The sequence below is a fragment of the Musca vetustissima genome, unplaced genomic scaffold (genome assembly GCF_032173495.1).
Source record: "Musca vetustissima isolate MV318-11 ecotype Yass unplaced genomic scaffold, APGP_CSIRO_Mvet_v1 utg2180, whole genome shotgun sequence".
NCBI lineage: Eukaryota > Metazoa > Arthropoda > Insecta > Diptera > Muscidae > Musca > Musca vetustissima.
Window position 1 is genome coordinate 1,091,882 of NW_026887089.1, and position 27,889 is coordinate 1,119,770.

General features: G+C 36.2%; 3 protein-coding genes across 6 annotated transcripts; all 3 read right to left on the reverse strand.

Annotated features, from left to right (window-relative positions):
• Positions 1-273: 273 nt before the first annotated feature.
• Positions 274-1,245, reverse strand: LOC133334633 (signal recognition particle receptor subunit beta). The gene is made up of 4 exons (XM_061542947.1): positions 1,134-1,245; positions 758-1,064; positions 540-665; positions 274-469 (listed from the first exon to the last, which is right to left on the reverse strand). Exons 1-4 carry the CDS (start codon positions 1,237-1,239, stop codon positions 274-276), a joined length of 735 nt encoding a protein of 244 aa, XP_061398931.1. The 5' UTR covers positions 1,240-1,245.
• A 5,212-nt stretch (positions 1,246-6,457) lies between these two features.
• LOC133334641 (spectrin alpha chain) lies at positions 6,458-19,837 on the reverse strand. 4 transcript variants are annotated; one of them, XM_061542954.1, is made up of 7 exons: positions 15,836-19,837; positions 15,163-15,240; positions 9,668-11,591; positions 8,994-9,597; positions 8,789-8,818; positions 6,673-7,273; positions 6,458-6,603 (listed from the first exon to the last, which is right to left on the reverse strand). In XM_061542954.1, exons 1-7 carry the CDS (start codon positions 19,823-19,825, stop codon positions 6,475-6,477), a joined length of 7,356 nt encoding a protein of 2,451 aa, XP_061398938.1. In that variant the 5' UTR covers positions 19,826-19,837; the 3' UTR covers positions 6,458-6,474. The 4 variants fall into 4 exon arrangements, with proteins under 4 accessions (XP_061398938.1, XP_061398941.1, XP_061398939.1 ...); XM_061542957.1 differs by lacking the exon at positions 15,163-15,240; XM_061542955.1 differs by lacking the exon at positions 8,789-8,818.
• Positions 19,838-22,480: 2,643 nt separating this feature from the next.
• Positions 22,481-26,522, reverse strand: LOC133334630 (protein disks lost). The gene has a single exon (XM_061542943.1). The coding sequence runs from the start codon at positions 26,520-26,522 to the stop codon at positions 22,491-22,493; it is 4,032 nt and encodes a 1,343-aa protein (XP_061398927.1). The 3' UTR covers positions 22,481-22,490.
• Between the last annotated feature and the right edge of the window lie 1,367 nt (positions 26,523-27,889).

Consider the following 27,889-nt stretch of genomic DNA (forward strand, 5'->3'; position numbering starts at 1 on the left):
AACAAAAAAAGTATGTTTATGTGATTTCTTTATAATTACAAGAACTTTGAAATAATTTAACAAAACGAAATACATGCTAAATTTATTTAACACATGTCTATTGCCTAGAAACCTAAGAAGAATATAAACTATAATCGGGATCGTTACTTGCTTAATTATGATGTAGAAAAACAAACACACAAAAAATGCTATCCCCATTTTAGCATGGGGAATTAATAGTGATTGAATGAGTAGGAAGAAAAAAGGAAATGCTAACTGCGACTAGTTGTCCAATTACAACAACTTTTCAATCCATTCCTTTAAGTCACTGAATTCACCATCCTTTGCTGAACCTTCATAGAATTGTATGTTCTGTTGCAGGTGGGACCATTCAAACTCTTTGCCTGGTTTACCCAAATATAAGGGTTTGCTGGCATCATCATCTGAGGTGGATTGCAGTTTACGACTGCGTGTGTCACGTACTAAATTTCTGTTGAAATAAAGAAATAAGAGTGGTATTATTAACGATTTGAATTTGAAATTCATGTTTTAAAACTTACAATTCCTTTTCCAAGGAAGTCTTGATAACTTCTACACTCTTTGCTGTGGTGGAATCTTGTTTATTGCAAAATACACATATTCTGCATGGCGCTGTGGCGGCATCGGTAAGTATGGAATATAGGGCACTAAGGGTTGGATTTAAAACAAAAAATGAATGAAATAAATTTACTCATTAATATTCAATAGTATCATTTTTGTTGTTGTTGTTTTAACTTACTCGGCCACATCACGTATTTCTTTTTGTACTGTCACTGAATCCACAACAAAGGCAATACCTTTAGCTGTACGCTTGTACTTTTCAAACGATTTATCACGTACTCTATAATGACCAGGAATATCAATTATTCTACTGCTTAAGTTGCCCTTTTTGTAGGTGCCCACATTTTCCGACATCGAGGTGAAAGTCTCGGGGAATTGATTATATAGAACTTGCATAAATAATGCACTTTTACCAGCCTCACTGATGCCGCTCAACAGGATATCACGTCTGGCTGAGGTTTTCTTGCGGAAAATGACGAACAATGCTGCGAAGATATAATTGGAGCGGTTTATTTATAAACATTTTTTTGTTAAACATCACTTTTATGACTTACCCACGGCAATAAAGCCCACAATTAATGCCACCAAAATAGGTGTCATATTTACTTCTGTCAATTTAATGGGCTCTCCCCGATGTGTGGCCCTCTGTGTCTTCTCCATGGCGTGTTAATTTGTTTCAGCAAATTTATTTCAAACCCGAATTCTTAGCAAAAATAAACTAAAAAATATTAAAGACGCATTCCACCTTCCCTACTATTGACGATTGTACAACGAAGAACAAGCATTTGACGTTTAACGTCATCAATTGTTAAATGATTACCCGTTACCGTGTGTTTGGTAATCATATGGCATAATACATGACATTGTCATTGAGAGGGTTGCCAGATTCGTGGGGATTTTAAGTACGTGTGGATATTTTTGAGAAAATAACTACAATTAAATAAAAATGATTTTAATTTAGAAGAAACGTTTAGGGGCCAAGTTTGTATAAATTTTATTACACTTTTACCAGGCGGATTCATATCTTTGAAAAAAAAAACGAAATACAATTAAATGCTGATAGAACATTTAAAATGCGAGTGAAAGTGGTTTAAGTCGATTTTAGTCTCTGATAAAAAATCTTGGCTTTTCATGTTTAAGCTCTCAAACAAACAAAATTTATACTATTTAATAATATTTTAGAAACAAATGAAACACAACCCTTTAAATATCCCAATGTTAGAAATAATGAACTTCAGCCACTTTCAAAATAAACGACCCATATTTCAAATAGGCCGGGAGCTTTATAATACTGGGAGTATGTCAAAAACAGATGTCGAAATGACCACATGTAGCTAGATAAAAAAGAAAATGTATCTAGGACAAAAATACTTAAAATGAGCGGGTTATAGTACGTTTACATTACATTTCGTTTACCCAGTTAATTTAAATTGTCAATTTCATTGCATATATGTCAAATAAATCCTTATAAATTAGGTTAACCCGGTAGAAAGTGAGTGTAATAAGTATTTTGCCTCAATACAAATTTGAAAAATTTCTAATATATACGCCTAAAGCCATCATACTAAAGATGCAAAATGAATTATGTATGATAGGATATATTTGTAGACATATTTAGATCTTATTTCTGCAAGAATCACTGCGAAAGACCTATTGGTCTCGAAGATATCGGCCAAAATCTATACCATCCCAAAAATGATTATCACAAAAAAGTATTTTGCTTTTTATTATCATTTTTGAAAAAATCATTATATATCACAAGCATTGTCTTTTTATAGTTACCATTGCGGGTAACCACATACTAAAAACGATTAGGCGACGATTCCAATAAACCACGGCATTTTTTCGCGAATATTTTCTCATAATTTACGTTCAATACATTCTCTAGCAATTTTTCGTTTAATATATGGTAATTTCTCGTCCTAATCTCAAAATGAGAGTATTAGATATGGTCGTCGCGGCTTCAAAACATCCCAAATAACTTTAGAATAATAAAAAAGAGGTTTTGCAAAATATATCGCGAGGACAGGGCCCTAAAAACTATTAAAACCAAAATCCGACAAACAAATTATTAAAAAAAATATCGCGAAATCCCATTTTTCAGACTTTGAAAACTTTATGGTCCATTAATATTGATCTTGGAACCAGTATATGCGATGAAAATAGCAATAAAAAGGTCAGATTCTAAGATATGAACGGTTTTGTGACAATAGAAATACAGCAAATTTCGAAAATAAATAGATCGACCAGTTTATTCACTGATGCATTTTATTCGCAACTGATGGTGTTAAACGGATGTAAAATATTGACTGCGTATTCGTCACCAGCTACCACAGTTTTCTAAAACGCAATACTATTTGACGAAGAATGATGTTTTCTCCCAACTTCATGTAATGCTTGTAGTTTCTGTTGTTTTAGAACTGTTCATTTCTTTGAATCTGACCACCTTATTGCTATTTTCATCGCATATATTGGTTCGTAGATCAATATTAATGAACCATAAAGTTTACAAAGTCAGAAAAATGGGGTTTCGCGATATTTTTTTTTAAATAATTTGTTTGTCGGATTTTGGTTTTAATAGTTTTTAGGGTCCTGTCCTCGCGATATATTTTGCAAAACCTCCTTTTTATTATTCTAAAGTTATTTGGGATGTTTTGAAGCCGCGACGACCATATCTAATACTCTCATTTTGAGATTAGGACGAGAAATTACCATATATTAAATGAAAAAATGCTGGAGAATGTATTGAACGTAAATGTGAGAAAATATTCGCGAAAAAATGCCGTGGTTTATTGGAATCGTCGCCTAATCGCTTTTAGTATGTGGTTACCCGCAATGGTAACTATAAAAAAAGACAAAGCGTGTATTATACAATGATTTTTTCAAAAATGATAATAAAAAGCAAAATACTTTTTTGTGATAATCATTTTTGGGTTGGTATAGATTTTTGCCGATATCTTCGAGACCAATAGGTCTTTCGCAGTGATTCTTGCAGAAATAAGATCTAAATATGTCCACAAACATATCCCATCATACATAATTCATTTTACATCTTTAGTATGCTGGCTTTAAGCCTATATATTAGAATTTTGTAAAATTTTTATTGAGGCAAAATACTTATTACACTCACTGTATATGCCATTTTATGTCAAATTATGGACCCATATTGAAAACTTTTTTGTGAGTGCTGCAAGATACGTCAATACGAAAATCTGACGAAAACTTTCAAAATACGAAATTTAGTACCACTTACAAAATACAATTTAATTGTAAATAGGTGTGATAATCACTTTTTCTTCTTAGGATTGAGGTAAGAAACTCTTATTATAAGTCTTCGAAAAATTACTAAGTGGTACAAAATTTGATACCATTGGTACCTTGCTGGAAATCAAAACATAGGTATGGGCATCGATCTTTGTTTGTAATTTTGCGATATGAATAGAACGGGAATCATAATATTTAATGTGGCGATTACTGATCGTATGTAAATATAGAGTTATATACACCAAGTAATGGTTAGAATGATTCTCTCTGGAGCACACAAGCAGGTGGTTACTGCAACGAAAAAAAATATTGATATGCTGACGAAATCGAATCGTCTCCTCATGTAGAAGGTTAACCGGAGTTATGAGTAGGAAATTTATGTCTAGGTCTTCTAAATCATTTCAATTTAATTCCAGTGCCCTGACCCATACATAACTATTTCCCAGGCTTCCAATGAACCTCCAAATTATATCTTCAAATGTTACTATAGGTTTCTAGTATTGTCTAACTATATTGCCCAGTAATGTAGATTAAAAAAAGATATTGGCGTAGCATCTATTAATGATCAGTAGATTAAAAAGCCATGCATTTGAATTGGAATAGTTTTTCGCATTTATTGGAAATCAATAACACATATATCCTTTATAAAGACATATTGTCAAAGTAGTTGTTACTTTTTTATATTTCTAGGCAAATTTTTGAATGCTGTAGTTAAATATAATAAATAATTGCATTGATAGCGGTTATAAGTTGCTTATATATGTGGAAGATTATGCATGCGATCAGTTTTAATATGAAAGACATTGAATAGACATTTCATAGATATATAAGAGAGAGAGAGACAAAAATGATATAGTTGAGATCAGCGTTCGAAAATAAACATTATGGTACCGTTCCTTAGTGTTCTGTACCGTACCAAGGTGGATAGGTACACTAAAATAACGTACTGTACCGGTACACAAACACTAAAAATATTTTTAGCGTTACTGTTCCGGAGCACAACGAAAATCTTAGCGTACCTGCTGCGGTACACTAAAAAATCGTAGTGTACCGACAGCGGTACACTAAAAATCGTAGTGTACCGGCAGTGGTACACTAAAAATTCGTAGTGTACCGACTGCGGTACATTAAAAATCATTGTGTTCCACTGGTCGGAACACTAAAAATCTTAGTGTTCCACTGGTCGGAACAATAAAAATCGTAGCGTTCCACTTACTTGAACTGTACTGGTAGTGTACCATACACGTCTGTTTTTTTTTGTAGGTGAAATGAGATAAAATAATAAAAAATAAAACTAAATATAACTTTATTTGCTATTACAAAAGTGAAAATGTCCATCAGAAATAGGTATTTTGGCCAGTTTTTGTGACAAAATTATTCAGCTTTGGATAAAATGTTCATTGATTTACACAACGAACATGATTTTTCCCATAATATTGGGAGATCTCCTTGTAAGATGTTAGTACGAAAACATTATTTCTTAAAACAATTATACCTGCATCCATCTATGATTCATACTTTTAGGAAATTTTAGCAAAAATATTCAAAATTTGGTGATTGTCACACAATCAACATAATAATTACCTGTTTATTCATTAAAAGAAGTGTACACATTACGCGGATATGGAAAACATATTTTTATGATTTTGGGATAAATATTACAAAACCACACACAGGTACCATATCAACAACGAATTTCATATACATATCCATTATTGGAATATTCTTCCTTTTTATGATTTTTGTACAGGTAGTCTTATGCAATACATTTTTCCGATCAGCACAATCGATTATGGAATTTTCAGTTGCGAGTTGGCATCTGATTGAATTTTCACTAGACGACCTTTTTTAGTTATAAAATATTTATTATTACTAATTTTTAATAAAATATATAAAAAATTTAAAAAGTTTTATATTTATTAAATCTATTGGAAAACAATAAAAATATAAATTGTATTCATAAAAAATAAAATATAACAAATACATCTTTTTGTGTTCCGACAAATGGAACACTACGATTTTAAGTATTCCGTCAAGTGGAACACTACGATTTTTAGTGTTCCGCCAAATGGAACACTACGATTTTTAGTGTTCCGGCCAGTGGAACACTACGATTTTTAGTGTTCCGACCGCGGTACGCTACGATTTTTTAGTGTTCCGACCGCGGTACACTACGATTTTTAGTGCTCCGACCGCGGTACACTACGATTTTTAGTGTTCCGACAGCGGTACACTACGAATTTCGTTGTGCTCCGGAACAGTAACACTAAAATATTTTTTAATGTTTGTGTACCGGAACACAAACGCTAAAATTTTTTTAGTGTTTGTGTTCCTGGTACGGTACACTACGATAGTGTACCGTTTTTTTGCGAACACTGGTTGAGATATGAGTTTCCCCGGAATTGAATGCATTGCTTGACATTCCAATAGCATAAGTGTTTGATAATATTTTGATGCCTGTGTTGATTGGTTGTTACAATAAATAAAATGGTGCTGGTTTTTTTGTAAGAGCATAAATTATATATAAGCCATATATATTTTTCTTATATTGATTTTTTGTTTGGGGTTTTTGTTGTTGTAAGTGAAATTATAATATTAAATTGTATATAGAAAAAATATATAAAAGCAAATTTAATTTTGGAAAAGAGTTCGTGTGAACTCGACATAGTCTAAAGCATCTTTGATGGGTTGTCCAGAGCGGGGTTCGATATAAGGCTTCATTCGTTGCACACAATAGTCCGCCATGTCCTTGGTAAGATTCTGTAAAACAAAAGAAACAAAAAATACAATTAAAAATATGGTTTTGTCGTAGTTTGTGTTTGTACTTACGCAATATAATTCTTCCTTGGTAACATAGGGACGATCGGAGGCAGTAATGGCGCGGAAAGCATTTTCAATTTCTTCGTAGGATTGTACATTTTCGGTTTCCTTGGAAATCATAAATGCAATGTATTCCTGCAGCGAAACATAGCCATCGCGGTTGGGATCAACAATATCGAGAATGGCCTCAAATTCGGGATCGGGTTGTCCCTCCTCAACCATGGGCAGATCATAGCCGAGAGCACGTAAGCAGGATTTGAATTCTTGTTGATTGAGTTTGCCGCTCTTATCCTTGTCGAAATGTTTGAACATCATGGAGAATTCCTTGAGCGAATCTTCCGATACACCCGAATGATTGCGTGCCTGTATTTGTTGCTCCAAATTGTGTTGCATTCTCATCGATAGCTGATCCAATTGATCCCATTGTTGGGCCAAGCCGACTGTCGAATGTTCCGTATAACGATTATCCAAAATCAAATGTTCTTCGAGTAGGGCGCCAAGTTCTTCGATTTTCTTTAGATCAACACGACGGGCACGTACTTCTGTGGCTTTGACGCGAAGTGCTTCCAGTTGTTGTTCCAAAGAACCGGAACCTTCCATCATCGATGTTCTGTGTTTGAGAAGAGGGAGAAAAAAATCAAATTGTTTATATTAGTATAAATTGTGAGGGGTGTATTTGTAGTGGGGGTTAAAAAACGGGGGTCAGTGTATTTGGTTTGTGCTTTGGTTAATAGTTTTATTTCTTTCTGGCAAAGGTTATATAAAGGCTGGCGTTTTTATATGTTAGGTATATTGTATATTTATAATTCCTATCGCTAAAGTATTTATAAACAATGGGTCAACATTTATTTATATATAAAAACCACTAATTCATGATTTCTGTAAACAGCATAACCTTAAATTTATTTGCACGAAAGGTTATTCAAAATGGAAATAGACGATATTTTCAACTAAATTGAAAGTAATGGTAATGTGACATAACCTAAAAACTATATGTGTTTATGATTTCGTTCATACATTTCTACAATAAAGACTATTTATCGTAGGGTCCATGGCAAATAGTTTTATATTGTAATACACATAAAATAAGAGAGCCTAAACACTATAAAACTAAACATAATTTAACTTTGATTAACCTAACCTCAAATTTCTTATTATTGTATATTAGAAATAATTGAGGTTAAAACAGTCAAATATATAAATATATTTGTTGCATTTTCTATTAAAATAATTAGAATCTAAAAACCAAAAAAATAAATAAATAAAACACAATACGAGGTTCATTATCTAAAAATTCAACATTTTATAAATAATAAACAATTGAAAATTTCATTCATCATAATCAATATAAAACTGATTTAGATGTAGATGTATAGTGGTTTTTGGAACCGATCATGGCCTTGTGGCTAGGTTCCCATTCATGAAAAATAAATAAATTGAAATTGATTATTAATTGTTAATTATTATAATTGAAATTTATATTTTAAACTTTTAGATTCAAACGTTAAATAAACACCTAAAATGTGAATGTGCAATTGAGTTTTTGGTATAAAATCCGTATAATTTCCCTCTATATCTTTAACATCCTCTAAACTCTAAAAAATATTCCAGTCTCTAAATTAAATATTACAGGTAAATTTAAAGTCACTATAAAACAGAACATGCAACATATAAATGATTAAAATAAAGCTTTGCTTAAACAGCTGGTTAAATATGTATATATAAATATATAATTTGTTCGGTCTATAATATAAATATAAAAACATTTATGTATGTACAAATCTAGTAACCATTGTATTTATGTACACGCTCTTTTGCTGCTGTTGTTAGGAACAAATCTGCGAGGCAATTCAATTATGTCTTTTTAATGTAGAACAAAGTCCACATAGATAGCTTAAAAGTCCATTGGAATTTCTTTGCGAGTTTGTTAATAGCATTTGTATAGCTTTGAATTTGTACAAAGTAGTTTCTTTTCGGTTTGAAAATGTTAAAAAACAACAGACATTGAGAATATTTTGACGTTTTTTGAAAGACAACAGACTTTAAAATAAAACATTAGTAAGAATTTCCAAATAAGAATAGAACACTAATGTTTTTATGAAGAAGAAAACAAGTTGATGATTACCCTTGACCATTATAACCCAGCATATAATACCTAGAATAAAATGTATAACCAAAAAAAATAAAATGAAAAACAGTGTTCGGGTGCATTTTTCAAATACTGAGAATTAAGTGTGTGTGTGTTCAGTGTGGGTGCCACAACGTTCCAGTACTTTGTTTTCTTTTCCTTGCTCATCTGCCATTAGAAAAAAAGAAAAACGTCAACTTACCTAGTCTCGGTTAGCCACTGATGGAATAGATTGGCATGTTTAGCAAATTCTTTACGCAATTTATCATTTTCTTCCTGACGTTTGGCCTCCTTGGCCAATTCGCCATCTCGTTCCTCTATGATCTTTTGCAAATTACGCCAGGTCTCCTCAAGAGCTTCCATGGTGAACCATGTGTAGGGGTTGGGTCCAACATTGAAGCTCTTAATCTTTTGGTCAAGAGCTGCCAGGGCCTTAAAATCAGCCTCGGCTGATGATAGTGATGCCTGGAATTGGGCATGGGCATCGCGTAGAGCGCGAATTTCTTCGATCGAATTGCAACGAACAGGATCGGTGAGATCTTCTTCGGCATTTTCGAACCAAGAATTAAAGGCCGAGGCCTTCTTGGCGAATGTCAAGTAGAGTTCTTCGATTTGACGGAATTGCTCCTGCATGGCCAAGAGGCGTTGCTTACGGGTCTCTGAAGCGTCACGTAATTTCTGCCAGCGTGAAATGACATCTTCGTGACGTTTCAAAATGGCTGGGGATTGGGCATGATTGGCATTGATAAGTTGATCCTTCAAGGCGGTGATGTTATGGATGCCCTCTTGTTCGAAAGCGTTAAGACCTGCAAAGAAACGAATACCAATTTAAAATTAGCTCCAAATGGTTTGCTATTGATTTTAAAAATAACTCACCAGCATCAAATGTCTCCTGTTTGGTTAACAAAGTTTGCACAGTCGATAGATCACGTCCATATTCATCGGAACGAACATAGTTCTCCTTATCGGCAATCCATGACTCAACAACATCAGCCTTCCACATGAACTGCAAGTAGGCCGAATTGTCCAACAACGAACCCTTGCGACGGGCAGCCAAAGCATTCAAATTGTCCAATTTGTTACGCAATTGCTGGCAACGTTGGCTAATGGAATCGCCATGATGATTCTTGGCTTCCACCAAATCATTGCCCTGTTCACAGATCAAGGCACAACGATCCTTGTGGGCAGCAAAATCAGTTTCGAAAGCATCATGTTTCTTCAAGAGACCCTGTACGGCGGCCATGGAATCACCATAATCGTCAACGGACAACAATTGTTGTTTCTCGGTAATCCAGGCTTCTTCTTCTTCAACCTGAGCCAAGAATTGTTGATAGGTCAAGGATTCATCTAACTTTTGACCACGTGTGGCAGCCAAGTTCTTCAATTCAGCCCAAGCTTGATTGAGAGCCTTAAGACGTTGTTCAATTTCGGGTACACCCAAATTGGAAACATCCATCAATTTCTCACCAGCCTCTTGGACAGCTTGTATGGCTGGTTCATGAGAAGCCAATTCAGCCTCAAGACGCTTGTGTTTCTTCTTCAAGTTCTGAACACCGGTCAAGTCGCGGCCATAATCGTCTGAGCCAACCAACAACTTCTTTTCCTTGATCCAACTCTCTTCATCGGCAATATCTCGGAAGAATTGATGCAAAGTCAAGGCCTCGTTAAGTCTGGCCTGGCGATGGGCAGCCAAGTTGCAAATGCGCTCATAACGTTCATTGATGCTTTGACGTTTCTCCTGGATACCGGCACTGTCGAATTGGCCACTTTCAACCAAGGAATCGGCTTGTTTGTTCATGTCCTTGATGCGATCTTCATGGGCCACAATATCGGCTTCAACCAATTGGTGTTTCTTCATTAGGTTTTGTACCGAAGCCAAATCCTTGCCAGCATCTTCAGTGGTCAACAACGACTCAACTTCGCCCAACCAGAAGTCCAAATCCTTAACGGCAGCAATGTAGGTACGTTGCTTGTTGGCCTCTTTCAGTTTCAACGATTTCTCAGTGGTCTTGTGGGTCAAGTATTCCCATTGGTCAGCAATTTGGGTAAGTCTCTTTTGGACAGCATCCTCAGAGCCTGAGCATTGTTTCTTGTCGATCAAATTCTCACCCATGGCCAAAACGCTTTGGATACGATCAGCATTGGCGGCCAATTCAGCTTCGAAGGCTTGATGTTTTTGGTGTTTAGATTGGATGTTGGCTGGGTCCTTGTAGCTTTCCTCGGTGGCCAATTGCAATTTCTCGGCAATCCAGTTTTCAATTTCATCAGCATCACGAGAGAATTGTTGCAACGTCTGTTCGTCACCCAAACGAGAACGTTTGGTAATGAGACCATCCTTCAAGTGGCGCCAGCGTTCCAAAACTTGCTTACGCTTATCGTCAATTAGATCCGAGGCATAGTGATTTTGATTGATCAAGGTGTCGGCCAAGACTTGTAGGGCAGCAATCTTCTCCTCATGACCATTAATGGCCTTATCGAAATCTTCATGTTTCTTGATCAAAGCCTCAACATTATCGCCTCTATCGTCAACATCATCGGCATTAAGGAAGGCTTCGCGGGCCGACATCCAGGCCTCAGCCAATTCACAGTCACGCATGTACAGCTGCAAATCGAGGTTTTGTTCCAATTGCAAACGACGTTCGGTCCAGGCTTTTTCCAATTCTTCGCGAGTCTTGGCCAAATCTTCGATTTTCTCTTTGATTTCAGGAGAGGCATAATGATTGGCTTGCAACAGCTCATTGCCGAATTGTTCGAAGGCAGCAAATGTACCAGCTCTGGCATCAATTTCGGTACGATGTTCCTAAAATAGGTCGTGTAGGTGTGCAAGGGTGGGAAAATAAAACAAAATGAATAATGATGGAAGTGATTTAAAACCAATTTTTAGGTTATATCCCATGGTTAGATAACACAACAACAAGTATAAATATATTTATAAAGATCTTTGGTTATTTATGTATATAAAATCAACAACAACATATATATTTGACACCACATTTGTTTTAGTATCCTTTTGTTGCTTATTAATTAATTACACACAGAATGAGGATTCCCATTTTTTTATTTTTTGCTTTTTTTCTTTGCAGCGTAGCAACAATGTTGTTATATCGACACAAGTGATGGATGAAGGAAACTATTGACATGTGTATGCTTGGATGGATGAATGAATCTGTGGTGTATACAAATATGTGATGAATGCTATTGATTGGTTATTATTTTCATTGCTTGCTATGATGATTGATGTATCAAAGGGGTGTACAAATTCTGAATTCTTATACAAAAAAAGGGGATTTTACAATGGATATGTGTGTGATGCATGAAGGTGAAATACAGATATGGGCAGGCTTCGGATTTCATTTTATTATTTGAATTTTAATATAAATGTGTATGTTTCTTCGATACGACTGCAATACAAATTACTATTGATATTGTGAGATTTTTAATACAAATGAGAGAATGATAATTGATCTCTTCTTTTCAGTATTTTACTAAAAATTATTGGGAAAATATAGTGTAATCCTTTGAATCTCCAAGTGAAGGCACAGGCGGTCTTATGGCTAATAGGCTGAGTATCATTGTAGATTAAATACCTATTGTAAGGGTAACCTTGCCATCAGCATATTTCTGGCATCATTGTTTCTTGCTACAAACCAATACAAGAAAACATATTTTTCATTCATTCACTCTTCGCGTAGGAGTTGTCTTATAGTTCTCTTACATCTCCACAATATTTATTCTATGACGATTTTGAATATTATAAATGGTTTTATGCATATTTTTATCTGAAAAACCACAAATAAAATGTCATTTGAAATCCTATTGATAACGATGCATGCTCAACCAAATATTGCCACGGAATGTATAAAGGCAATAAGCTGAATTTAATGCAATTTGAAGGCGTAATAATGACATTTTGTGTGAGGATCAGTCTCTCCAGAAAAAAATATGACAAATTATGGAAAAACCACATAGCCAAATTTGCCTGAATCGTCTAACAGTGAAAAGCTCAAATAAATATGAAAGAATAATAAAGCTAAAAAAATATTTTTTTTAATAAATGAGGAGTAGCATATCACAAAATAATTGGCCGCTTTAAAAATTTGAGAAAATAAAATATCGAAATTAAATAAAAAGGCTCACAGTTATGTTGTGAAATAATAAACTGCTAATTAATTCATTATTCGTTCTGTCCATGATGCAATAATAAGGTGATGTATCAAAACAAAAACCTTTTTTTTTTGCCTCCAACATTTTCCTTATAAAATTGCACATGGTTGGCAACACTGCATATCGAATACAAGTATAAATTACGCACTTTGACAGCTAATCGAGACATCAGATGCGATAAATGGACTACCTATTTATTGTGCCTTGGTTGTGTCTTCGACATCGTTCAATGCGGCTTTTCTTTTATTTGTAATCTTTTGTAGTTGTTGCACCAAATTGCATCAAAACAATAAACAGCTGTTTCACATGCCGTTGTATGTTGCCATATTTTCATACTTTAATTTATTTTCTTTGAAATTCAAAGCAGTTTTACAGCGGACTCTTGATGTTTCTCATTTATAATGTTATAAAGTTTAAATAACAATAAAAAATTATTTTTTTAAATTAATAAATAAAATATTGAAAAATATTACAAAAATTAAATTATAATGGGGCAACTCGTATTACAACCTGAATTAAAATATGGCAACACGAATCTTTTTTTTAACCACCATTTTCGAAAATTCGAATCCATATCTCGCATTTTTTGCTTCTCCCTATTCATTCGAAATATGGCGAGAATGTGAAAGTGAAACATTTCTCACAAGCGAGATCTCTCCTTTTCAATTTATAGGATTGAAAAGGATTATCCATTTTGTCAGAGGTCAGGACAAAATTTTGTCGCAACAATTTTTTGTCAAAGATTTAAGATGATGTTCTCAGGACATTATAATGATTATTGCTCTGGTATATATCTTCGAATTATATTGAAGATTTATATTCGTCTAAACAGTAATCTAATTTGTTGGTACAAAATGACCAGTAACTCTTTTCGATTATTCGTCAATTTCTGCGATTCCATTTGAAGCGAAAGTTCCCAGATTGGAAGGATGACTTTTCAACCCGTATAGAATAATTTTGAAATCGGAATAGAAGAGTATATTTTCAACTTGTTTTTATATGCAAGGCTTACACACGTTTCTTCATTATTGTGTTTGTTTTCATGTAGCAGATTTCAACGGCAAACTGTGTGCTAGGGCATTTTGGAAACTTCATAGTTTAGCTCAAAAAGCGCGGTATAAACAGAAAAAAGTTATGTTTCAAAAACTTCCATCTCTGTCATGAGCAAATGTTAAATTTTGTTTCGATATGGCAACTCCTTCATATAGAAACAAATGTTCAAAAAAGGTGCATCCGCAATTTTTTACAATGAAGCACGCATTTCTATTTTTTCCATTGTAAAAAATTGCGGATACGTCTTTTTTGAACACCTGTCTCTGTATGAAGAAGTTGCCAGATCAAAACTAAATCTAACATCTGTTCATAACAGAGATGGAAGTTTCCAAAACATTTAACTTTTTTCTGTGTATAACGCGCTTTTTATGCTAGGCTAAGAATTTTTCGAACTGCCTTGTACATAGTAATTATGCCAAAAACGAAACTCCTAGAAAATAATTTGTCGTTCCTTTAAGGTCAAGTAATCAGGAAATACCATCACTAATTACTAAAAATAATACCTCAGAAATTAATTAAGACAATTTTTAGATAATAAAGAAGAATATCATCTATGGGACACATACAACCCAACCCGGTTTTTTATGTTCATCAGTCGCAAAAAATACTTTTTATTCAAATAGATCTTCATTAAAAAAATATTTTTGCAATGAAATATATACATCAAATGGATGACAAGGCAGGTGATTCACATAATGTATGAAAGGCGGCATGATGATGCAGGACAATTCCATTTGCTAGAGCTATTCAAAATTGCGTTGGCAAGGTATTAGATAAGAAAAATATATATAACAGAAAATATTACAATTTATGGCGTTGAGCTTTAACATTAGATTACCACATATGGAATACAGTGGAATGATGGTGGCTATGCAATGGATGGCATGACATGAATGGTGTGCACAATGATAAGTTATTAGCCAGAAAGAGAGAGAACAGGAGCTGCACATCAGCCACAAACAAAATTTAGCTCGCCAATAATTTACAACATTTATGAAAAAACAAAATGTATGACAAAATAGTAAGGAACCCCAAAGAAGGATTAAAAGCCAATAAAAGGAAACACAACAAAATGAATAAAACAAAATAGAAAACACAAAATCGATAAAGAACAAAATAATGTACACATGTGATGTATGGAAGATAAAAACTACCTCTTCGTTTGGTGTTGGATGGAAAAAGCTTTTGGCGCTACTGTTTCCAAACATGTATTCGATTTCGGAACGATGAGCCTAGGATGGATGGATATAAGAAAACGCATATACACCACACACACAATACGCCACACAATATATAAAAATATGCAGTAATGATGAAGAAATTGTTTTTTTTTTTTGCATTTGTATACATATAGTAATGTTGAACGTTGTTGTTTTGTTGTCAATGAATGGCGCACACACACAAATTAAATGTTCAATATGGTTCAGGTTTGGTGGGTGTGGTTTTTGTTGGTTGTTGCATTTGATTTGTGTTGAAAGTGTAGAATGGTTGTAATGAAATCAAACGACGATGACGACGAAGGCAACAACAATATCCAACAGTTTCCACAATTGATTGGAAATGGCGTAATGATGGTATAATCATCATCATTCATCATCACAATTACCCGCCACGTTGATAATATAAAAAAGCCACAAACAAACAAAAATATATATCAGTTACTGTAGATTCGAATATTTTAAAGCGTTCGGCCCCTCTTCACTAACAGTTTCAATTTTACAATTTACCAACCCCAACGTATTTCTTGTTTTCAATTACGTTCGTATTTCCTTTCACAACTAGCATAAGCCACAAAATAAATGCATAGCATGATTCCCTCCAACTTACCTGATGTCTTTCAATAAGTGCCTCAGCTCCGGTCACATCATTAGCCAATTCATCGGATGTCACCAAACTCATCATGGAATTAATCCAGGCCAAGAGATCACGATAATCACTAAGGAAACGTTGCAAATCATAAGAATCCAATAGTTTCTCTTTACGAGCCGTTGCCTTGGTAATAATTTGATCCCACATCTCATTGATTTCCTTCTGTTTGGCATAGGTTTGTTCAGCAGTATCGGGATGGGATTGCATCAAACGATTGGCTGTCTCATCCAACTGGCGTATCTTGTCACGCAAAGCAGCCAGGTCACGTTCAACACCTTCGTGTTTACGTTGCAGAGTTTGAACGCTACGCAAATCTTTGCCCAAATCATCGTTGTTAAGGGCATTTTCCTTTTCGGCAATCCAATCCTTGGTCTCATCGATATCACGATGGAAACGTTGCACCTCATGGGCCGAGCCCAATTGGCTGGCCTTTTCGGCAGTCAATGCTTGTAAGTTGTTCCATTTCTCATTCAAATCTTGCATTTGAGTTTGAATCTTCATGGCAGCTTCGGTCTGACCCAAGGAAGTCAATTGAATGGCAATCTCATTCATGTTGGCCAAACGCACCTCATTGGCCTTCAAATCATCATTGAAGTCGTCGAATTTCTTTTGCAATACCTCGACTTCTTCCAAGTCTTCACCAACAACATCAGCAATTTGGGCATGGTTTTCCTTGTCCTTAATCCAGTTGGCCAAATCGGCGGCTTCACGTACCAACACATAAGCCTTAACGGTTTCGTTCAATTTATTTTGACGTTCACGGGCCAAGGTCAACAAATTGTCATATTGGGAATTGATTTGGGCCTGACGCTTGGCAATCGAATGATTGTCCACCAAGTTCTGTTGGCTAGCACTAAGACCAGCTTCGATCTTCTTAATATAGGCAGCTGGCACAAAACCTTGACGATCGTTAACCTCAACCTTCCACCAGTCCTTGTTGTTGGAGTTCAAAAGGGTCAAGACATCACCCTTCTTCATGGACACCTCGCGTGGGCTCTTTTCGGTGTAGTCATACAGGGCCACAACACATTCCTTGCCGGTAATGTCGACAACAGGGGTCTCTTGTTGGCGACAGTTCTTGGCTTGCTCTTGCAAAGCTTGAATGGTATTGCCGAAGGCTTCCAAATCCGAGACCAAAGCTTCATGTTTCTTCAACAAAGCCTCGGAGGAGTCTTCATCCTTGCCATAATCATTACCAGTGGCAATGGGTTCCTTTTCACGCATCCACGATTCAGCTTCATTGGCATCGGCAAAGTATTGATGAGCCTGCAGTGAGTCATCCAAATCTTGTTTACGTTGATTTGCCTTCTCCTTCAAATTGTTCCATTGCTCCTGCAAGGCGTCAACACGTTGGCGAATATCTTCACTGGCGAAGGGTTGATCCTTCAACATGTTTTCTCCCGAGCTGATGACATTCAATAGTCTGGGTTCATGGTTGTTGATTTCAGCCATAACAGCTTGATGCTTCTTGATGAGATTTTGGACACCAATTAAATCGCGACCACGGTTGGTGGAGGCGGCAATGGGTTCCTTTTCTCTAATCCAGGCTGCTTCATCCTCCAAATCACGGAACAATTGTTGCACTTGCAACGAATCGGTCAGGTGTTGCTTACGCTCAGCCATTGGTGCGGCCAAGGCAGCATAACGGGTGGACAAGTTGTTCTCCTTTTGGCGGATATTGTCAGCATCGAAATGGCCAGATTCAATGAATTTATTGGCAGCTACCTTAATGCTTTCAATACGATCCTGGTGTGCCATAACGTCGGCTTCCAAAAGGGCATGTTTCTTTTGCAAATTCTGCACCGATGTCAAATCCTTGCCATGATCTTCCGACAACAGCTGACCTTCAATTTCACTCAACCAGAGCTCAATGTCTTCAATGGTACGATTGAATTGTTGTTGTTGACAAGCTTCGTGTAACTTGCAGCCTTTCTTATCGGAGGCTTGGACCAAAGTTTCCCACAGTACTACGATTTCTTGCATACGAGTGTTGATTTGATCGGCGGCGTAGTGTTCTTTTTCAATGAGCTCTGTGCCCACAGTGGTGATATCCTCAATGCGGGACTTATTGGCATTGAGTTCATGTTCAAAGTTTTGGTGCTTCTGCATTTTGCCATTCAAATTAGTGGGATCCAAGTAGCTGTCATCGGTGGCAAACTTCAATTTCTCACTAATCCAACCCTTGGTTTCATCGCAGTCACGTTCGAATTGTTGATAACGGTTAGAATCTTCCAACAGTTGGCGACGTTTGTTCGATTTTTCCAAAAGAGCGAAACGGCGGGCCAACAACATTTGACGACGTTGGGCCACATCATCGGCAGCATAATGCTGGCCATCAATCAGCTTGGTGGCGAAAATATCAAGGGCCTTGATTTTCTCCTCTTGGGCAGCCAAGCTCTTTTCGAAGTCTTCGTGTTTCTTGATTAGAGCTTCAACGGAATCCAATGAATCACCCAAATCCTCGTTGGCCAAGAAAGCCTCCTGTTTGGCCATCCATGTGTCAGCCTGTTCAGTGTCACGATAGAACAATTGCAAATCCATGCATTGCTCATAGAGGATACGTCTCTCCTCCCACAGCGAAAGCAAAGAACTCTTGTCATTCTCCAAAGTGGCCAATTTCTCTTGGATTTCAGCAGCGGCATAATGTTCACGTTCCAAAAGTTTTTGTCCCGATTCGGTGGTCAAACGGAAACTATCTTCACGTGCATCAATTTCACCCTTATGCTCCTGATGACGTTCCAAAAGAGCTTCAGCACCAGCCACGTCCTTGGCCAATTCATCGGCCGAGATAATGGCCTTCATGCCATTAATCCAGGAGACCACATCACGGAAATCGGCCAAGAAACGATGCAAGAAATAGGATTCGTCTAGTTTTTGTTTGCGTTCTCCTGCCTTTGCCTTCAGGCTTTGCCAGTAATTGGCAATTTCGGCTTGTTTGTCGCGAATCTGATCGGAGTGATCAGCGTGGATGGAGCACAAACGTTGGGCTTCGGCACCCAAGGTTGAGACCTTATCTTCTAAAGCTGCCAAATCACGTTCAACACCTTCGTGTTTACGTTGCAAGGCCTGGACACTGGCCAAGTCGCGGCCATAGTCATCAGACGAGAGGACAACATCCTTCTCGGCAATCCAGGCAACAGTCTCGTCGGCATCACGGTTGAAACGTTGAATTTCATGGGCTCCGAATAGCTTCTCTTGGCGTACGATGGCCAGCTGTTTAAGACGCTGCCAAGCCTCATTTAAATCATCCTTGCGTTTGGTGATGGTATCACGATCAGGATGGGCATCCTGAATCAATTTATCGGCCAATTGATTCACTTCGGTTACACGATACTCTTGCGAGGCCATGTCCTTTTGGAATTCATCGAATTTGCGTTGCAATACCTCAACATGTTCCAAATCTTGACCGAATTCATCGGCTGTTACAAATGCTTCCTTGTCCTTGATCCAGAACATTACTTCCTCGCATTGGCGCAAGAATTGCACCAAGACTAAAGCCTGTTGTAGTTTTTGACCCTTTTCGGCCAAACGACTCAACAGCAATTCCCACAAACGATGCAATTCATCGAGACGATGGCGAATAGTTTCCGAGGCGAAATGATTTTGATTGATCATTTCCTGGCCGGTATTGTCCAAAGAGACAATGGCATTGCTGTGGGCCGATACCTCAGCCTCAAAGGCTTGATGTTTTTGAATTTTAGCCTGGAGATTAGTGGGATCACGATAACTCTCCTCGCTAGCTGCCTGTAGTTTTTCATTAATCCATGATTCCAATTCATCGGCATCACGTTTAAAGTATTGGAAACGACGTGAGTCTTCGAGTTTTTCACGTTTTTGACGTGTTTCGATTTTAAACTCATTGTAACGCGAAAGGACCTGTTCACGTCGCTCTTGAATGTCCTCGACGGTTTCGAGGATTTTTACCTCCTTGGGAGTGAAATTCTCCATGGTCGTTCGAAGTTGAGTTGTTTTTAGTTACGAAAATTTAATACAAAAAGTTGGGTCGTTCTGAAAGAAAGAAGAAACAGCGGGAGGGGAGGGGTTAGACTTGCAAATACAAAAATGTAAAAAAATGTAAAATACTCACCAAAATTTGCTCTCGTTTAAATACTGATATTTTCCCTTGTTTGTTTTTCGATATTATATCGAATCGAATTCGGTTTTATAGCATACCTAGAATGAAATGAACATAGAATAGTGAAAATTAATTTTGAATTCAAAATTACAATGGCAATGAAATCCAATTAGTGTGATAAACAGTAAATTGTTACCATCAAGCGAGCAGTGAACGTATGTCTCAACCGCCCAGAGAGAAATGACATAAAATTCCATTGCTCTTAAGCCAGCGATTACATAATTTCCACACAACACACACACTCTCACTTCTTTGCGCTGGCTATGAACACAACACACAGCAAACAAATCCATAAAACAAATATCCAGAGAATTCAGATGATGATGAGTTCATTCAGTTGAAGTAGAAAAAAAAAACAAAATGTTTGAGTATGGGGAAACAAGTGAGCAATATACCTCACACACTTCCCACCAGTGTTTTTCGTATTAAAAAAAATAATGTTGTTCAAGTGCCATACGACCTCAAACCCCAGTAACAACACACATATCTAGCGATTCGGAGAGAGTAAAACACACACAAGACACGAAAAAAGAGCATATGGAAAATAAGAGCTCCACCATGGGAACGAACGAAACAAACCAACCCTATTAATGGCTTTATTATAATTGTTTATAAACATTAAATATGATGGCACCATTTTTTTTCGCCTAAACTTTTATTGGGGAAATTGAAAAAACAAACAAGCGAAGTTCTTACCATTACCGCACCCTATATCCGAATGAACAGTCAGCCGCTCCGGCAAAGCTAATAGAAAATTTTTAGCGTGACTGTTATGAATTTCAAAATCGTTTTTTATTTAATAGACTTTCCGAATGTGTGAGTATGCTGTCATAGTTAAACTTGGCGATAAATTTAAAAAAAAGTGTTATTCTTGAACTGTAGATATGACGCACAGCAAACCAATTTTTTGTTATCAGTTATCAAAAAATGAAACAACAACAAAGAATTTACTTTGAAACCTTATCAATTGGCAGTGTGTAGCAACAAAAACTAAGAAGAACAACAGCAAAAAATGTTATAGATATTTACTAAAACCCTAAATAATAAATGGAAAAATATATAACCTTCAAATATTTTACTTAGTCCATATCATGTTTAAAAATAATTTAAATTAGAATGTATCCTCATTTTAAACTTGGTGATGGTGGCAAATCAATCGAAATTGATTGTTTTGAATTCTCTAAGATCAGGGTAACTAACACCTTATGAAAATTAAATACGTGTGTGGATCCATAGCTATTTGTGAACTAGAATCATTTTGAAGTCAATTTAAGTATGTCCTTTATTCCCTTTAGAGGACAGTCTCTTGTTTTATGTTTCAGCCTGTTCAGTCTCACGATAGACCATTTGCAAACAACTCTTGTCATTCTCCAAAGTGGTCAATTTCTCTTAGATTTCAGCTGCGGCATAATGTCCACGTTCCAAAAATTTTTATTTCGATTCTGTGGTCAAAGGGAAACTATTTTCCCATGCATAAATTTCACCCTCATGTCTCTGATGATATTCGAGAGCTTCACGACCGTGATTTCTCTACCTTGTAGGTAGTTTTCCCAAACTATTGATTGTTTTGAATTCTCTAAGATCAGGGTAACTAACACCTTATGAAAATTAAATACGTGTGTGGATCCATAGCTATTTGTGAACTAGAATCATTTTGAAGTCAATTTAAGTATGTCTTTTATTCCCTTTAGAGGACAGTCTCTTGTTTTATGTTTCAGCCTGTTCAGTCTCACGATAGACCATTTGCAAACAACTCTTGTCATTCTCCAAAGTGGTCAATTTCTCTTAGATTTCAGCTGCGGCATAATGTCCACGTTCCAAAAATTTTTATTTCGATTCTGTGGTCAAAGGGAAACTATTTTCCCATGCATAAATTTCACCCTCATGTCTCTGATGATATTCGAGAGCTTCACGACCGTGATTTCTCTACCTTGTAGGTAGTTTTCCCAAAGGAAATAAAAGAAAATAAATATTTCCTTTGAATTATACGTAAAAATCTGCAAATTCCTGAGGCGTCAAATTTGTTCTTGCTGAAAATAAATATTTTGTCCTGTCATTATTTTTAGTATTTGTGAGAGTATTTGCAGTCAAGCCCCAATATTTTGGGCTAAAGTCCCCCAAGAGGTGCAGTAAATGCAATCCGTAGCAGTTGCATCTCTATTTACTCATTCTGCAAAAATTTGTCATTGATAACCGATTAATTAATTAATTAAAACTATATACATATTTTTTATAAACAATTAATTTTTTGCACTTATTTCGAATTATTTACATTTCGATATTATTTTTCTTTTTTGCCAACCAACCAAACCAACAAAATATTCATTCCATCATCACAAATATATTTTCAACACACAATTATTGATATTTTGTTTACAATATAAAAACGCTTTATTTTAGAGAATGAAACAAAAATATTAAAAAAAGAATTTTATAAACTTATCACTAAGTAAGTAAAATAATAAAAAACACACACATTTAATATAGATCAATATCTCTCGATAAATCGGCCAACATATCCATAAAAAGATTTGATTTTTCATCATCCTCCTCCTCCTCGCCGTTGTCATCATCATTGTCCGAATCTCTACTGCAGCTGGTGTTCGTCGGTACATCTGTGGTGTTCTTTGCAATAGTTCTTAACATATTCGATATTTCATTCAATTGCTGGGGATGCCAATCATATTTGAAGATATTCACAAATAGGCTATTTGTATAACTCATTGTGATTATTTGTTGCTTAATCATGCTGATAATTAAATTACCAAATGCTGTATAGCATTCGGTGCGCAAGGCCAGTGACTGAAGAAATGCAATTGTAACTAATCCATCGTAGATGCCAAGCGGACGTTGTGATGATTGTTCTTCCGTTGTATGCTTTGCTGACATCTCTAATGCTTTACGCATATTTGGATGTAGAAAAATTTTACAAGAAGCATCAATCAATTCGTCACTTAAATGTTTACAATTCGCCGTGATAATGTGTTGTAAAAGTTGGATAATATTCGTGGCCATGAGGCGATATAGAATTGTGGGCAGGACATTATCGAACGATTGTCTAATATTATGCATGAGATCGACAATGGGTTTGGAATCTTTAAATAGTTCCACCCTCAATGAGGTACAGTGCAGCCAATATTGTAAGTTATCTATTAGTTCCGAAACACTAGGTACTTCATTCAAAATTTTCAATTCTGAGGGTTGTTTTGTCTTATTGGCCGAACACAATTTATTGGCCATTGTTGGCAATTCAACACAAAAATAATTATCCCGTAAAATGTTGCCGTAGAACCACTGGGATATCCTTTTTTCGGCATCCTTCTTGATAATCATAAAATAGGTTTTCTTCAAAATGTCGGGTGTCTCTTCGGGCAGTAGACTCTCCAAAGAGTTTTTGATGCGTTTATCCAGCATTTTTGGAATGTCTTCATTCCATTTGCCTATGGCTGTATGACGGGCCGAACTGTAAATGTGTTTGATTTTATTGAATACCGTGTTATAGTCACACGAATTGATTTCATTTACTTCTTGATCTGCTTTGCTTTTAGCTGGCAGTAGTATTTTCAATTGGCCATCTTTGACGACACACTTGTAGGCACGTTCACCACAAAAACCCAACATTTGGCGTGTCGATGAGTTCTGGGATTGTATAAAAGCTTGCATGAGATTTTTTTGTGTTGTCCTCGAAGTGTCCAGGAGTGAACCACCCGCAGTTGGTTTGTCATCATCTTTGGCAGTTACTGCTGCTGGTGATAATTCAGCCAGACGTGTTGTAATATGACGATACCGTCCAGTTCTTGAGGCATATTTTGTTTGGGCATATTTGGCCGGCATAATTGATACACGGAATTCACCCAAAAATGGGCAGGCAACTGGCAATAGGGATTCCAAAAGATGATTTAAGCCTCCGTCCGCTGTATCCTGCTGACTAGAAGAGCAAATCTCTTGACAGTCTTCTTGGTTATTTTGCAATTTACTTTTTAGGTACTCCAAAAACTCTCGATTTTCAATGGGATCTGAACGAAATTGATAGTACTGTTCAATTAAGTATTGCTGGGAATCAAATAACCAACCCAGGCAAGAGGCAATTATAAAGCAGGATGTACGATTTAAAATGCTACTGTCAGCTGCAGCAGGGTCACCCAAATACCAATATAAAGCAAACATTAATTTTAAAGCCCGTATGTGGACCTCCAGTTGTAGGGTGATATTATCAAGCATACATAAATATTGGACCATCCATGGTATGGTAATTAATAGTTTTCCCTTTTCTACGCCATCTTTAAGGACATTGTGCAGATCAAAGCTAGGCTGTAATAGAGATCTTAAACGTATCTGTTTCTTTTCCATGGACGGTGGTATTATACCACAATTGGAATAAGGCAAACTGATGGTGAAACCAAGGAACTTGGCCAAAATCAACATGGCATTTAATATCTCTGGCCTTACGGCCACCTGTTCATGTTGGGCCATGTCTGCTATCAAGGAATTATCATTATTATCGGCCTCAGTCTTGTTAATATTGACATGATCGAATGTGGAATCATTCAGCGACAACAGCTCACTGTACAGTTCCATTTTCAATTGCTCGGCAAATGGCAACGAACGGGCATTTAAAATGAAATCACGAAAGAATGCCTGGGCCCGGGGAAATTGATAGTCCACACTGAATTGACTAGGTGCTATGAGACGTTGTGTCAACTTCGAGAATTTCTGAAGGTCCACTTCCAGTCCAATCTCCTCCGGCGTTGCCGCACTTGAAGCCGACAGTAGCAACTGAGAAACAAACAATTTTGCAAAGTGGGCCATATTCACACAATTCTCCGACTGTTGGAAAATTTCCCGAATAATGGGTTTTATTTCAATGGCAAATTTCCAATTAGGATTTAAATGATTAGCCTCCCACAACTTCAGGCATTTGCAGAACAAATCTCGCTGGGGGCGAAAATTGGCAAATTCCTGATGGGAACTAAAGTTGTGACGTGTATCTTGTTCTTGCTGGAAATAGACATTATTTTGTCCCGTTGTCGTTTTTGAGTCCAAGCAAAATGAGGCATCATGCATGGGATTGTCGGCAATGATTTGTTGTTTCTTTTGATAAATGTCAAGCAGATAGTTACGCATATCTTCGGGAAAATAGGAAAAACGTTCATTGGTAAGAACAACTTTTAGGGTTTTGCTATCGAGATTGGCCAAACGTTCCTTCAATTGGCACAGACATTGTAAGGCAAAATATATGGCATATTTTAGATTTTCCAGGCACCGAAGAATTTTGGATGTTCTTGCTGCATCGTCAATATCTTGCAACTCAAGCTTTTTAAAAGCATCCGCTACAGTATTCGATGAAATGCATGCAGCAGGAGCAGCGTTGAGCAAATTCAATAGGAATGACAAATCATTTAAAAAGTTGGTTGTCAAGTGATTGGTAATTAGGATAACATAAATATCAGCCAATCTATGTAGTAATTTATTTCCCACCATATCTTCAAAATCTAAAGGCGGCATATCATCATCAATGATGGTCAAAGGATTTTTAGTTTTTGTGGGAGTACTTGCTGCCAACACAAGTGATGTTGAGGATGTCAAGGGCAGATTTGTCGTAACTAATTGTGGCGCCAATTCCTTGGTTATTTCGCTGGCATTTGATTTAAGTGTTTTACGTGCAGCCATAATAGCACACTGATCCTTATCCTCCACTTCAGTGTGGGAAATTTTCAAAATATTATTTTCATTGCTGAAGGAGCTTTCACCAGCAAATACTGAGTTGTTGGCCGAAGATTTGTCCACTTTCTTGCTAATGCTTATGGGTTGTACACGTTTCTTGGGTTTGTCTGCAGCCGAAGCAGTACCACCCCCTCCACCAACACTGTGTTGTGTTACATTTGTTCCTGAGGTATTTTTCTTTTTATTAGAACGATTGTGACTTGTGGGCGTGCTGACAACCAGAAAATCGCCCAAACATAAACTTGTTGAGGCACTTTTATTTGTTGATCCTGGTGTAGTGGACAAACGTCTGGAATTACCTCCCGAGGTATTACGTTTTACTGGTGTTGATGTCAGATTCTTGTGTGAGATATTCGAGCGATCCACAGAGGTACTTAGACGTGGAACCGAATGATGATTATTAGTCCAATCACCAAACGATGTCTGCGATATTTCATTTCGTGTGCTTTGATTTGGTGTTGAGGCAGCCGCATTGTGGCTTGTTAAAAATCTGACTGCCAAAGAATCATCGTGGGTTTGATTTGTAGCAGGTTTTGGTGTTTTAATAGGGGTTTGACATTTTGGTGTATCAGAACCTCCACCAGCAGCAGTGCTGTTGACTTTTAAATGTTGTTCCGTATGTTGACGCAGAGAATTCAGAAAATATACTGTGAAATCCTCTAAGCTACAACCATTGGGAGGGATTTCTTGAAATTGTCTCATAAACCATTGAGGGAATTTTTCCTTTTCACCTTCATAGTCAACAATGTGTTGTAATTGTTCTTCTGGTTTTGAGGAGGACGACATATTGGATTTATGTATGCTTCTTTATTTTTAATTAGACATATTTGAAATTGAATTCAATATCATCTAAATTATTTCTCTTTTTTTCCAACTACCGTTTTTTCGAAATTGTATCTGAAACGGAAGATGAATAAAAGAGAATATGGTTGGTTGGCAAAAAAAGAAAGAAAGAAAAAATTTGAAATGGTCATTCATTTTTTTTCGTTGTCGTTATTTTGAGAGTTCTTTCCAAATCACATCACCATCACAATGACATCATAATCATCATCACCACAATTGTGATAATTTAATTAGGCATATTAACTACATAAATTATTTAATTATTAGAAAGAATGATACTTTAATTAAGTGACATAACTACAATATAATTTAAAAAATTTAAGAGGTAAATAAAAGAAGAAGAAGATTTGTAACAAATAATACATGAGGATAAGGATAATTTGCAAGGCAAGCTATGGCAGGAAAACGTTGCATGGTTCACAGTGAGAGTTCCAAAGTTATAAAAGGCCCTATCAAATTGTTTTGAATCACCAAATCAGTCGCCTAGACATTCGAACAATAGGTTAGTGGGGAACCATCTCAAATCTGTTGCAGCAATAGAACACCAAGTGTGGGTTTAACCTCGCTAAAGATGGTACCTACAACATAATCATTCATATTAATATTGAATGTGACTTTCAACAAGTACTAAGAGGTGCTAAAAAAGGATCTTTCTTCCTATTATCGATCGAAACATTGCAATGGATAGCCATGTTAAATACCATCCAACCGACCCAAAGCCCAATTGGGTAAACATTTCTAAATGAAGCTAGACCTGCTCTTACACAATACTTTAGGCATAGCTTTTCCTATTTTCTCTTCTATATTTCACAATTCTTGCACGACTGTTTTGATAACCTTCACAAGAATACAAATGTGACATTCTTTAAGGTACAGATTTGTTACCATTATCTTTATATGTTTTAGGTCATGACCTGCAATATATAGATATATGGACAAATTCCAATATTGTTTAAACATCTTTCTTTTACTCATTATCCATTTAGTAATCTCGAATTTCTTCATTCTGTAGTTGTCCTAATGACAGAAAAATTATTGATTTTTATTTTCATTTTCTTTTCGTGACCATATAAATATTATATACAGCAAAAATCAAACTACTCAACATCCTTTCCAATAATTAAAAATTTTTCTACAGAATTTTATCATGAAAATATATGTAAAAATCAATTAATTTCCACTTGCAGCAAAGAACTATACAATACAAGTACTTCTTAAGTGTCAAAAACTAAAATGAAAAAAATGATAGCGGCAAACAAGAAGAAGAGAACAAGAGATTAACAGAACTAAAGAGCAACACCTGACATTTT

What these genes read in the sequence shown, in the direction of transcription:
- LOC133334630 (XM_061542943.1), bottom strand. Translation starts at nt 26,522, where the DNA reads ATGTCGTCCTCCTCAAAACCAGAAGAACAATTACAACACATTGTTGAC.
- LOC133334641 (XM_061542954.1), bottom strand. Translation starts at nt 19,825, where the DNA reads ATGGAGAATTTCACTCCCAAGGAGGTAAAAATCCTCGAAACCGTCGAG. An exon ending in CACTTATTGAAAGACATCAG is followed by an intron (nt 15,241 to 15,835) that starts GTAAGTTGGAGG and finishes CATCCATCCTAG; the next exon opens with GCTCATCGTTCCGAAATCGA. An exon ending in CTGGGTTATAATGGTCAAGG is followed by an intron (nt 7,274 to 8,788) that starts GTAATCATCAAC and finishes TCTCAAACACAG; the next exon opens with AACATCGATGATGGAAGGTT.
- LOC133334633 (XM_061542947.1), bottom strand. Translation starts at nt 1,239, where the DNA reads ATGGAGAAGACACAGAGGGCCACACATCGGGGAGAGCCCATTAAATTG. An exon ending in GAAATACGTGATGTGGCCGA is followed by an intron (nt 666 to 757) that starts GTAAGTTAAAAC and finishes TCCAACCCTTAG; the next exon opens with TGCCCTATATTCCATACTTA. An exon ending in ACTTCCTTGGAAAAGGAATT is followed by an intron (nt 470 to 539) that starts GTAAGTTTTAAA and finishes TTATTTCAACAG; the next exon opens with AAATTTAGTACGTGACACAC.